At 45.7% G+C, this 12,500-nt stretch overlaps 1 protein-coding gene across 10 annotated transcripts in view; it reads left to right on the forward strand.

Moving 5' to 3' along the window:
- The window catches only part of LOC311308807 (neurexin-3a-like), a gene marked incomplete at both ends in the record, with an annotated part of 277,100 nt that overhangs the window by 60,772 nt on the left and 203,828 nt on the right, over positions 1–12,500 (forward strand). For 5 of the 10 annotated variants that reach the window (XM_084437861.1, XM_084437856.1, XM_084437860.1 and 2 more), the window contains 7 exons: positions 1–108; positions 2,493–2,519; positions 5,897–6,016; positions 6,487–6,607; positions 7,220–7,480; positions 7,775–7,965; positions 8,609–8,782. The exon at positions 1–108 is cut by the window's left edge and continues 55 nt beyond it. In XM_084437861.1, coding sequence (XP_084293987.1) covers positions 1–108; positions 2,493–2,519; positions 5,897–6,016; positions 6,487–6,607; positions 7,220–7,480; positions 7,775–7,965; positions 8,609–8,782 — 1,002 coding nt within the window. Of the gene's footprint in view, positions 109–2,492; positions 2,520–5,896; positions 6,017–6,486; positions 6,608–7,219; positions 7,481–7,774; positions 7,966–8,608; positions 8,783–11,291; positions 11,319–12,500 lie in introns of all 10 variants that reach the window. The other 5 variants (XM_084437862.1, XM_084437863.1, XM_084437855.1 and 2 more) reach the window with 2 other exon arrangements.

Genomic DNA, 12,500 nt, shown 5'->3' on the forward strand with positions numbered 1-12,500 from the left:
GCTCGCAGCGCGCCTACGGCCTGCTGATGGCCACCACGTCCCGCGACTCGGCCGACACGCTTCGGCTGGAGCTGGACGGCAGCCGGGTCAAGCTCACGGTCAACCTAGGTATCGTATGCCCCGCCCACACCACGCCACCCAAGCTCCGCCCCTCCTCCTCCTCCCACCATGACCTCATCCTCCTCATGGTGATCCTCCATCTCTCTCTGTTAGCTACGTTTAGTTAGCGTTAAGGATAGTGCGATATGGAATAACCAGTCGTTAAGTGATATTTTGCTTCTTACGTTCAGTTGCATGGATGTTACTGCAGTTGCTGTACTATCAGATACCATTAGGATGTGTTCACATTGATAGTGGTTAACGTTGAGGGTTAGGGTTAGGGTTAGCATAAAGGCTCTTAGTCCATCTATCTGAGATTGATTCATTACCGTGTCATTGGTAAACTCAGGCCATCTTTTGAACAGACACACCAGTCATTGCCATAGTACTGCAAAACAGCTTTTGAGACAGTCACAGCACAACTAGACAGATACATTCTTAATATGCATAAAAGGCTACTGAATTTCAAGAGGATTTTTTTGTTTTGTTAGACAATGATCTAGGAACTTCCACCTACCTACTGTCCAGCACTGTGACTACTGTAATGATCTCCCCACAGTGCTGTGACTTTCTAAGAGGTGACGTTCGCTAACTCCACCTCAGTCCTTCTTTATCTGGAATTAGAAAACAGAATCAACATGTGTTCCTGACATCACGCCTCTCTCTTTGAGAAGCGCCAGTTTTAACTCGCCTGCTTTTGGTTTTGGTTTCGTAAGCAGCTTTCAGGAGTCCACCGATGTCACTATAGCCATCCTCTAGCTGTCAGCTATCAACTCCATTTCCCATCATGCTTTGTCAAAAGATGGTATTCACCCCTTCAAAGGCCTTAAGCCTGCGACCCGTCAGGCGAACAGCCCGAGAACAGAGCCCAGCCGAACCTGCAGCTGGCTGCACCCCAACCACCTTCTCTCTTTTTTACTAACACGCCCACGTGTTACAAAAAGGAAAGAAGCAGGAAGATATCTCAGAATCACCTGTTATTTACATCAAATACAACTGATATCTAAGAATCATGTGTCTTTTAGATCAAATCTAACTGTAATTTCTTAATGGATAGCTGCATCCCTTTCAGCTTGCCAACATCAGTTCTACAGCATTTGTTCATCATAGTAATTTACAATATTAACAAGTAAATATTCATTTCAAACAAGTACAAAGTACACAAAGATTGGCTTCTGATATTGAGTTGAGGAATCATTGTCAAAACACATTTTTGTCGTCTGCTATCTGTCTATATACAGTAGTTTACAGTACACTTTGCAAGTAGTCAAAAATACAATGAAATACAATTAATACAACACCTAAGTTGATTCATATAACGTAGATGTATTTTCCAGAGTAAATATAGTGATATATAGTGTAGCTAGCGAGGGACGCAGTATCACTAGGGTACTACTGGAGGAAACTCCAGGGGGTTCTGTGCCTCTGCATGGTGCTGGTGCTGATTGGATCGCGGCTGTTCCCTCCCACTTTTCTGTTGCGGTTGACGACACATGAAAACACCAGCCACATGGTAACCAACCCAGATTGTCCCTCATGGGTGCCCATACCAAAGACGGCCCTTAAAGGGACCCATATTAAAGGAACCAGGAAACTAAGTGATCACAATTTGTTATTGAAATTTCTCCTGCATTGGATGGCAAAGATGTCTGCTCTTAGGTACGGCATCCCATTTGGTAGAGGGGCTGACCTCAGATGACCCAGCTCCTCCGCTAACTCTGGGGCTAACGTTAGGAGAACCAGATGAAATCTGAGGCACTAAACTGCAATGGATTTCAAAGATCCACAGCTTCAAGATGGAGAGCCGCCACCACCTTCTTGCTAAATGCCAGACATATGATCTTAATAGCCTGTTTAGCAACGAGCTGGTGAGACGGCTTCAGAGCTGCAGACTCTGAGTGTGATCTCAGAATGTGTGACTGTATCATGGTCAATACTGGGTTGATGAATCTATGTGGTTGGTACTATACAAGCGGCCATTTTACAGACAACTTAAATCATTTACTCTTACACAAGTACAGTCAACATTTAAACAAAAAAAAGATTATTATCATCATTTTCTGAGTAGCGTTTTGTATAACGACAACACACTAGTGTTCATATCTGCCTGTACTATTCCAGTTACCCATAACTGAGTACTACCAACGCATCATTATTTACTGATTCCACAGTTCATTTGATACTTCCTAACTTATGTTCTACTGTCAGTTACTGTAATGACATTGAGATTAAAGTGAACAGTTTGTCATTTTAGTTTACAAATCCTCTTTAAAACAAAATGGCCGCCTCTCTGCATGTGGACGTCCCCGGAAGCGTGGAACTCTTGTTATTGGATGTCTGCAGCTAACCTTGAAGGATGCGATTTCATCTGTCATTTATTCTTCCCCATCTAGACTGTATCAGGATAAACTGTAACTCCAGTAAGTTAACACTCAAGTTTCATTTTGCTCTTTGATTATATTCTGCTGTTTGAAAGGAATGTGTTTCTCTGATGAAGTCCTTCTCCCTGTCCCTGTGGTGTGGAGGTGATGACCGCTGGCCTAACCGCCAGTACAGGGGGTCACGGAGGTCAAACTCCGCTGGCCTGACCACCAGTACAGGGGGTCACGGAGGTCAAACTCCGCTGGCCTGACCACCAGTACAGGGGGTCACGAAGGACAAACTCCGCTAAACGGGGACAGAGAGAGTGGTGATTTAATAATCTGCACAGGTTTTCACACCTGTCTTCATTAGTTTGTAGTGGATAATCAGAAGCACATGGTTTGTATTTACATCATCAAGCTAGACTCCCAGTGGGTAGGAAGAATCAAGAGTAATAATGCACAGTCGGCCTACACATGGTACACAATGTTGAACCTTTTACACTTTATTTTATTTTTCAAGGGCAGATTAGTAAATCACCACTCAAGATTATACCATAGATTAAAAAAAAACAAAAAAACTTTTATTGTAACTCTACATGAACGTCTGTCTTGCTTTCTGTACTAATTTATGGCCATTGATTGAAGTCGTTCTAAACATACTGTACCTGATGTTGACATTTGTTCAATTTAGATTGAATGTGATGAATTCTTTTGGGATTAGAACTGTTTCTAAACTAAACTGTTTGTTTAGTTGTAAATGTTGGTCCTCGGTATGGGACCACGCTGCGCCCGTGCTGCTACCCTGCTGGAGGAGCAGCGTTTTCACAGCAACAAACAGCTTTTACTCATCAATGGGCTGTGAAACCCTTCAACTCATTCAAAACAGATCCACAGAACTGACCACAATTATAATGCGCATTATGTAATCTTAAACATTTACATTGTTACATGAACCTCCCCTTTGGGAGTAGGTAAGTATTAAAGTCACTGTGTGTTGCATCATGCTCATGTACAGTCTGTCAGTCTGCCAGTCAGTCAATCAGATGAAGAAGAACAAACTCTGCTCACACATTCACCAGGACACACACACTCATCACCAGGACACACACACTCATACCAGGACACACACACTCATCACCAGGACACACACACTCATCACCAGGACACACACACTCACACACTCATCACCAGGACACACACACTCATCACTAGGACACACACACTCATCACCAGGACACACACACTCATCACCAGGACACACACACTCATCACCAGGACACACACACTTATCACCAGGACACACACACTCATCACCAGGACACACACACTCATCTCTGCATTCACCAGGACACACACACTCATCACCAGGACACACACACTCATACCAGGACACACACACTCATCACCAGGACGCACACACTCATCACCAGGACACACACACTCATCACCAGGACGCACACACTCATCACCAGGACGCACACACTCATACCAGGACACACACACTCATCACCAGGACGCACACACTCATCACCAGGACACACACACTCATCACCAGGACACACACACTCATCACCAGGACGCACACACTCATCACCAGGACGCACACACTCATACCAGGACGCACACACTCATCACCAGGACGCACACACTCATCACCAGGACACACACACTCATCACCAGGACACACACACTCATCTCTGCAGTCCTGCTCTATTGATCACTTGAGTCCCAGGTGCATTGTGGGTGCTGAATAGCAGTAGGAGGTCTGTGTTCTTGATGTTGAAGGACACTCGATGACTGCTATGAGGGAACTTGCAAGACCAGACTGACTGTGCAGCAGGTGTGTGTGAAGACTGACCATCCAGGGTGGACAGACTGTCCTCGGTAATGGTAACAAACAACATACTGTATCCACAGTTGTTCCTCCAAAATGACTTTACAGTCACTACAGTATATGTACAAAATACATAGGTGAGTGGGGGATTTATTAGCCTTAAATCCCTTCCCTCAAGTCCACAAAACATTATTATAAACTCCCTCCCGAATATTTTGAAACTAAACCACCAACCAATTTCAAAACTAACAACTAACAACACAAGCAAGTAAGATACTCTCCAAATCACAGCTCCCTCAGGCTTTTGTTTCTGTGTGTGTGTGTGTGTGTGTGTTTGTGTGTATGTGTGTGTGTGTGCGAATGTGTGTGTGTGTGTGTGTGTGTGTGTGTGTGTCTGCGTGTGCGTGTGCGTATGTGTGTGTGTGTGTGTGTGTGCGTGTGCGTATGTGTGTGTGTGTGTGTGTGCGTGTGCGTATGTGTGTGTGTGTGTGTGTGCATGTGCGTATGTGTGTGTGTGTGTGTGTGTGCGTGTGCGTATGTGTGTGTGTGCGTGTGCGTATGTGTGTGTGTGTGTGTGTCTGCCTGAGACCGTTTCAAATCAGCCCTGCCTCGAGGACAGGGTCAGAAGGCAGAGTTGTGAGTGTGAATCCCATGCCCGGCCCTCACGGAGGACAGACAGGGAGAGTTGTGAGTGTGAATCCCATGCCTTGCCCTCTCGGAGGACAGACAGGGAGAGTTGTGAGTGTGAATCCCATGCCCGGCCCTCACGGAGGACAGACAGGGAGAGTTGTGAGTGTGAATCCCATGCCCGGCCCTCTCGGAGGACAGACAGGGAGAGTTGTGAGTGTGAATCCCATGCCCGGCCCTCACGGAGGACAGACAGGGAGAGTCGTCTCCCAGGAGTCTCAGGGAGTTACTGAAGCCTTCTACGGAAGCCTGAGGGGGATTTGAGTTGAGCCAACGTGAAGATCAGGGGATGGGCTCTGTGGCTCTGTGTGCGTTTAATCAACAGTAAAGATTGTACAGTAGGTTTTTTGATCATGAGTCCCCATTTTGAAATACGGTATTTTCAGGGACCCGATTTGAAATAAGGTATTTCTGGGGACCCGATTTGCAATAAGGTATTTCTGGGGACCCGATTTTAAATAAGGTATTTCTGGGGACCCGATTTGAAATAAGGTATTTCCAGACCCTATTATGAGTAAAAGCTGTGGAATTTTTGCAGTGTTTTCTGCTGAAGCCAATTGGCATTTCTGTGAATACAGTATGAGAGTCAAGTGTGATTCATAGTGACAAAAATATTTCAATGGAAGCACTGTTTCATGTAACAATGTGTATATGGAAGAACCAAGCCTTTGTTTTCCATTGTCAAACGATATAAAGTTTGGACAGATCGAACAAACTAACAAAATTAATCATCAGAAAAGACCAAATTTGGGAAATACAAAGGTCTCTTTGACATAATTTCCTGTCTTATTATGCCTACATTGCTGTTCTAGCAAAGCAGGAAGACGTCTCCAGGACAGGCTGCTTGTGGAAAACAGAGGTTTGGTTTCAGATGCAGAATGACTTTAACTTTGTGACCGGCGGTCGTCCTCAGGCAAGGGACCCGAGACGCTGTACGCGGGGCTCAAGCTCAATGATAATGAGTGGCACACGGTGCGCGTGGCTCGGCGCGGAAAAACCTACAAGCTCATGGTTGACGATGATGTAGCAGAAGGTACTATGACTCCTCCCCTCGGTTCACAGTCTAAGAGAGAGAGAGAGAGAGAGAAAACGTTGAGTATGTCAGTCTGTATGAGAGGAAACTGTCGGTGTGATTCAGTGGTATACTGTAGATCTTACTGTAGATCTTCAACAGGGATAATCACTTACAGTACATCTTAAAACTATTTGATTATGCTGTTTTGTAAGTATATTCACACTCTAGGTGAGCAATTCCTTCATTAATGGTTCTAATATGATTTGAATCATATTATTTGATAGCTGATTATTAGCGACTGTTGTCATCATGTCGCGTTTGTGACTTTTTCTGGGTTTGTCAGAAACATGCAGCCCTTCTGTGTTAGTATCAGACTGTCCTCTTTTCTCCTCTGTTAGTATCAGACTGTCCTCTTCTGTCCTCTGTTAGTATGAGACAGTGTCCTCTTCTCTCCTCTGTCTCTGTCTCTGCTCGTCCGTCCCCTGCAGGCCAGATGGCGGGAGACCACACCCGCCTGGAGTTCCACAACATTGAGACGGGCATCATGACCGAGCGCCGCTTCGTCTCCGTCATCCCCTCCAGCTTCATCGGTCACCTGCAGAGCCTCAGGTACTCCTCACCCCCCTGACCTCTGACCCCTGACCCATGCCCTCTGACCCCTGCTCTCTGACCCCTCCTCACCCCCCTGCTCTCTGACCCCTGCTCTCTGACCCCTCCTCACCCCCCTGCTCTCTGACTCCTGCTCTCTGACCCCTCCTCACCCCCCTGCTCTCTGACCCCTCCTCACCCCCCTGCTCTCTGACCCCTCCCCACCCCCCTGCTCTCTGACCCCTGCTCTCTGACCCCTCCTCACCCCCCTGCTCTCCGACCCCTCCTCACCCCCCTGCTCTCTGACCCCTCCTCACCCCCCTGCTCTCTGACCCCTCCTCACCCCCTGCTCTCTGACCCCTCGTCACCCCCCTGCTCTCTGACCCCTCCTCACCCCTCTGCTCTCCGACCCCTGCTCTCTGACCCCTCCTCACCCCCCTGCTCTCTGACCCCTCCTCACCCCCCTGCTCTCTGACCCCTCCTCACCCCTCTGCTCTCTGACCCGTCCAGATCTGGGATATGATCCGCTCTAGGTTTCTGTTTGCCCGTCTGGGAAAACAAAACGAACTCTTACGGCTGTTAAGGTGCAGTCCTCTTCTTGTGCTTCAGGCCTCTCTCCCCTCTCGTCCCCAGATTCAACGGCATGCTCTACATCGACCTGTGCAAGAACGGGGACATCGACTTCTGCGAACTCAACGCGCGCTTCGGCATGCGCTCGATCATCGCCGACCCCGTGACCTTCAAGAGCAAGAGCAGCTACCTGAGCCTGGCCACGCTGCAGGCCTACGCCTCCATGCACCTGTTCTTCCAGTTCAAGACCACCTCCCCCGACGGATTCATCCTGTTCAACAGCGGCGATGGGAACGACTTTATCGCCGTGGAGCTGGTGAAAGGGTGAGTTGGGCCGAGGACGCTGGACAGACCATCTACCCTGTCCTACTATACTCTCTCTCCAGGTGTTGAAAGAAGACGTGTTGGGTCAGAGAGAGGGACCTTAACATCGCATTTGTTGGGTCAAGTTCCCCTGGTTATTTATTTCCCTAGTCCTCTAGCCTCTAGCTGCCCTAGTCCTCCTCCACTCTCCTACTGCTAAACCGGTCATAGTAGGAAGTGAGATATCCCACCTACTCTCTCATCCCATCTCTCAGTGTTCACGTAGGGGGGTCAGTGACCTCTGCTCCTCTGCAGGTACATCCACTACGTGTTTGACCTTGGGAACGGTCCCAACGTCATCAAGGGCAACAGCGACAGGGCTCTCCATGACAACCAATGGCACAATGTGGTTATCACCCGTGACAACAGCAACGTCCACTCCCTGAAGGTGGACGCCAAGGCCGTCAGCCAGGTGGTGAACGGCGCCAAGAACCTCGACCTGAAAGGTAAACTGAACTTGAACCTTTACTTGAACCAGGAAGTCTACAAGTTTCCAAACTATGACCTAATCAAGGAAAAGTCCACAGCTCCGTTTAAGAAACCTCTTCCATTTTGCGGTTGATTTCTGTAGAATTTTTTTTTCCAATTCCGATTTATCCCCAATTCAGCCCTCCTGACAATCGGAGGAGAGACCTAGTCTGGAACGTTGGTCGGTACCGATGTTCGGCCCAGATGATCTTGTCATGTGAGGGGTTCACAGATCCAATCTTATATCTCCCGATCGGCTCGCAGACCCATCGGGGCGGCCCCGATAATATCAAACGTTTGAAATTTAAGATTATTACATCATGACTTTACAAGTAAGACGGCGAGACCAGTGGTTCGTTGCTCCCTCGGGCACGATAAGATCCTGTAGTGTGTGATGAGACGTTTCAAATCTTGTCGTGTGTGCATGTTTGAGATTCACAAGAAGAATATCTCTTAAGATTCTCCTTATATGCGTGATGCAACCCGATTTTGAAATCTTTTGGGATTTTAAATATCCTGTAGTGTGAGCCCGGCATAAGGAAGCACCTCAGCGATCCCCAGTGCAGTGCAGTTTGGGGGGGGACACGCCCGTCACCTCCCTCCCTGTCCCCCTGTGTGCAGGTGACCTGTTCATCGCCGGGCTGGGCCCCAACATGTACAGCAGCCTGCCCAAGCTCGTGGCGTCCAGAGACGGTTTCCAGGGCTGCCTGGCGTCGGTGGATCTCAACGGCCGGCTGCCTGACCTCCTCAACGACGCGCTGTTTCGCAGCGGGCAGATTGAGCGTGGATGCGAAGGTACACCCTCTCTCAAAACCATGTCCGACTCGGACCTGATCTCCGATTACGACCCCAGCTACAACCCTAACTACAACTCAAACTTCAATTACAACCTCAACTCCAGTTCAAAGAGTCCGTTCTTCCTCCTCAACTCCAACAGCAGCTCTGCGTCGCTGCGTTCGCTAGGTCCCTCCTCCATCCTACTAACCCTACTGGTCACTTCACTCACCCACACGGCCCACTGATAGATACATCCCCACACTTCTTATCGGCCACATTGGTCGCACATTGATGATGTCATCATCAGCCCCAAGCTGTGCAGTAAAATGTGTTGCAAAAAATACCTCAGCCAGGTGCCCCATTGATTCCACTTGTTTTGTCTGTTAATTTGTGTTTTGCTTTTCTACGTTTCAGAATCTTGCCAGAGCTTAATAATTCATTACAGTTAATGAAATATGTTTCAATATTGGGTGGCAGTTTACTCTTCGGCAGCTAGTGCTACAGTTTGTTGAGTAGAGAGATAATGTTGATGATGTCAGTTTGTTGACTAGAGAGATAATGTTGATGATGTCAGTTTGTTAACTAGAGATATAATGTTGATGATCAGTCAGTTTCATCCTGAACCTATTTGTTAGTATCAGCATTAAAGTGTTCAAGTATAATTGGGGAAATATTTGTTTTGTGAAGGCTGTATGAGTGCTACCAGTCATAGATTTATACATGTAGGTAATTCAGAATAGAAATATATATAATTGATGATGAGAAGTAAGAATGAGAAGTGAGAATTTGTACCCCAATACAATATATCCGTTCAGCGTATGGATATACAATTTAATCAGCTATTCCTCTATGCAAACATGGAAAATAACAGCTAAGGAATGTATATTGAAGCATGGAAGAAGCCCTGTCAACTAATGCAGTGTGCGCACAAAACTAAAATGCCAAAGGTTTCAGTTTGTTTTGTGTTGATTTCAAGCCCATGCATATCAATGAGGCAGCAGAGGCCTGTAGAAATGTTTTTGCACGAGCATCAGATCTGATTATGGGCAATATTGCTTAAGCTCTTTACCCTGAAACGTGATTCAGAATCACTCATTTTATTCCTTCTTGCCAGGACATGAGTAGCAGGCGAGCTGTCATCAACCTTTATTGTTTGCATACCCATTTTTTGTCCATTAGTGTGATTTCCATGTTTGTTCAGTTCTGTTGTGTATTTTTTATTTGTTTGTTGTCTTAATAACATGTAGTGTGCATACTAGACAGACACAGTACTGTACTAACATTTCTACCCACCAAATTATATTTAAAAAAACAAACTTCCTTTGTTCTTCAATCTGGTTTTTAACTGGGGAGGTTTCTGTCCCCGTAGACGCTACTGTATGTGCTGTGAAAACAATCAGTGGATTTATTTATTTTTCTGAATAAAAGTTCATAAATCATTACTTGGTCTTCAGTTGTATCATCTTTGCCATGTTTTGTTTGTAAGTGTGAATGTGTGTTCGCTTGCCTTTCTGTATGCTAAGATTTAGTTCTCCCAATCCCATAGGAGCTTGCACATCACAATCAAGATCAATGTTATTATTTACACATCTATGTAACACGTACTTGTACACTCACTTGTATTTGTACATGCAAAGCTTGCAGTGCTTGTTATGATACACAAGGGAGTTATGATCAATCACCACAGTAATCAAAGGTTAGAGTTAGTACTTGCCTCTGTGGAGGACATGTAGTACAGCTAGAACACCACCAGATGGCGCCGATGCCCTATTGTTTAAAAACCTTCAATCTCAAACTTCAGGATTAAAAACAAAACAAAAACATGCGTGTTCTACCAGGAAAGGACCGGTCCTCATCATCAAAGCTTGCTCATCACAAAGCATCGTAAGTGAAAAATCATCTTGTGTTTTTCCTCCATCCCTTCATGCAGACCAGCCATACTAACAGTGTTCCCATCGCTCATAAGCACACTATGAAACTAAAAACTGATCAAATATAAGTTTGCACAGTAAGTACTGTACACCATGGTGTACGTAAAAATGTATACCTGTAAATTATTTTGAAATTGATGAATTGTTCTTCATCGCAAGCTCCAATGGCTATGCTATATCATGACGTGTTTCGTTTGAAGCTGTATGTTTATAGCCACTGCTTACTCTAACATCAACAACAACAACATCAATAATGAAATGCTCATGTACAGAATATGTAGCCTCCAGGCTCTCTCCACTCTCTCAATATCTCTGTTAGAGAATGTGGACACGTCTACTCAGTAGAAATGAGAACGTGTCTCGGCTGGAGCTTCAGAGCCACAGTCTCCAGCTGATCCATCCCACCACGCTTCATTTGGTTGGTTTTCATGGTAGCATAGCTTTGACCCCTGACCCCTGGGACTCTTGACCCCTCGTTAGAGAGGCGAAGGGCATGTCAACGTTAGTAAAGCGCTCGCTTTATTAACCGGACGCCTTCGGTCACCTACTAACCTTATTTTACCGTTTTCGCTTTTCTGTTCTTTTGCCTAACCAAGTTGGTTACACCAAAGCTGACCTACAAGGTAGAAGGTTCAAATTCCATTCTGAGCTTGGCCCAAAGATGCTGTGTGTAATGTTCTGTGTCTACCCTTCTCTCTCTGGACAGACATGACATGCCCAGACGAGCACAAGTCACACTTAACGTGTTCAGTGATCAAAAGCTTCACTGTGGCTGTGCACTTGGTAATAAAATGGTTCACTTCTTGGATATTATCAGTGGAGCTTCTAACACCGCAGCCGAACAGACGAATGGCCGTGATGGAGAACGTTGCATGAATAAAACATGAGGACGGCTCAGTGTAATTACTGGATGTCCGCAGACTCTGTTTGTCTGTTTCGGTCTGATGAATTCATTATGTTTCCAGCCGCGTCCTCCAAGTCTTCTTATTACTGGCCTGCTGCCGTCTGTCTGGGTGGGGTTATTAGCACTCTGCTAACACAGGGATCAACATCACATGTTTATGTAGATGAATCATAAAAATAAATACAAAAATACATCCACTGAGTTTTTAGAAAGGTGCAGAATAAGTATTGCAGAATAAGTATTGCCCCCCCCCCCGCCCAAAAAATTAAAACTGATTATGAATTTATCATTTAAAGCATGTTGATGGTTCTGAAATGAATGCTGGTATAATCTCTGTCTGAGATGGCCAAGGTTTGGGCTGACCGACCAGGCTAGTTCAGTTAGGGTTCTAATGATCATTTAGATGTAATCCAAGATAGCAAGTATTTTTCAAAGTTCATGCAGGTTCTCATGTTAATTAGTGTAAAGTCAATGTTGGGTGTTTTACAGACCATGTTATTGTAGGTTACTAAATCGTCCAGTAGGCTACATGCAACCCATGCTCTGTAATGTGATCCGTCATTCACTTTCAGTTCTCTGGTCATTGCAGATAATTTTCCATGCTAATGCTACTGTAGGTGTCACTTTTCTACAGACATGCTAATGCTACTGTAGGTGTCACTTTTCTACAGACATGCTAATGCTACTGTAGGTGTCACTTTTTTACAGACATGCTAATGCTACTGTAGGTGTCACTTTTTTACAGACATGCTAATGCTACTGTAGGTGTCACTTTTTTACAGACATGCTAATGCTACTGTAGGTGTCACTTTTTTACAGACATGCTAATGCTACTGTAGGTGTCACTTTTCTACAGACATGCTAATGCTACTGTAGGTGTCACTTTTTTAAAGACATTGTC

This window comes from Borostomias antarcticus, assembly GCF_949987555.1.
Source record: "Borostomias antarcticus genome assembly, chromosome: 5".
NCBI lineage: Eukaryota > Metazoa > Chordata > Actinopteri > Stomiiformes > Stomiidae > Borostomias > Borostomias antarcticus.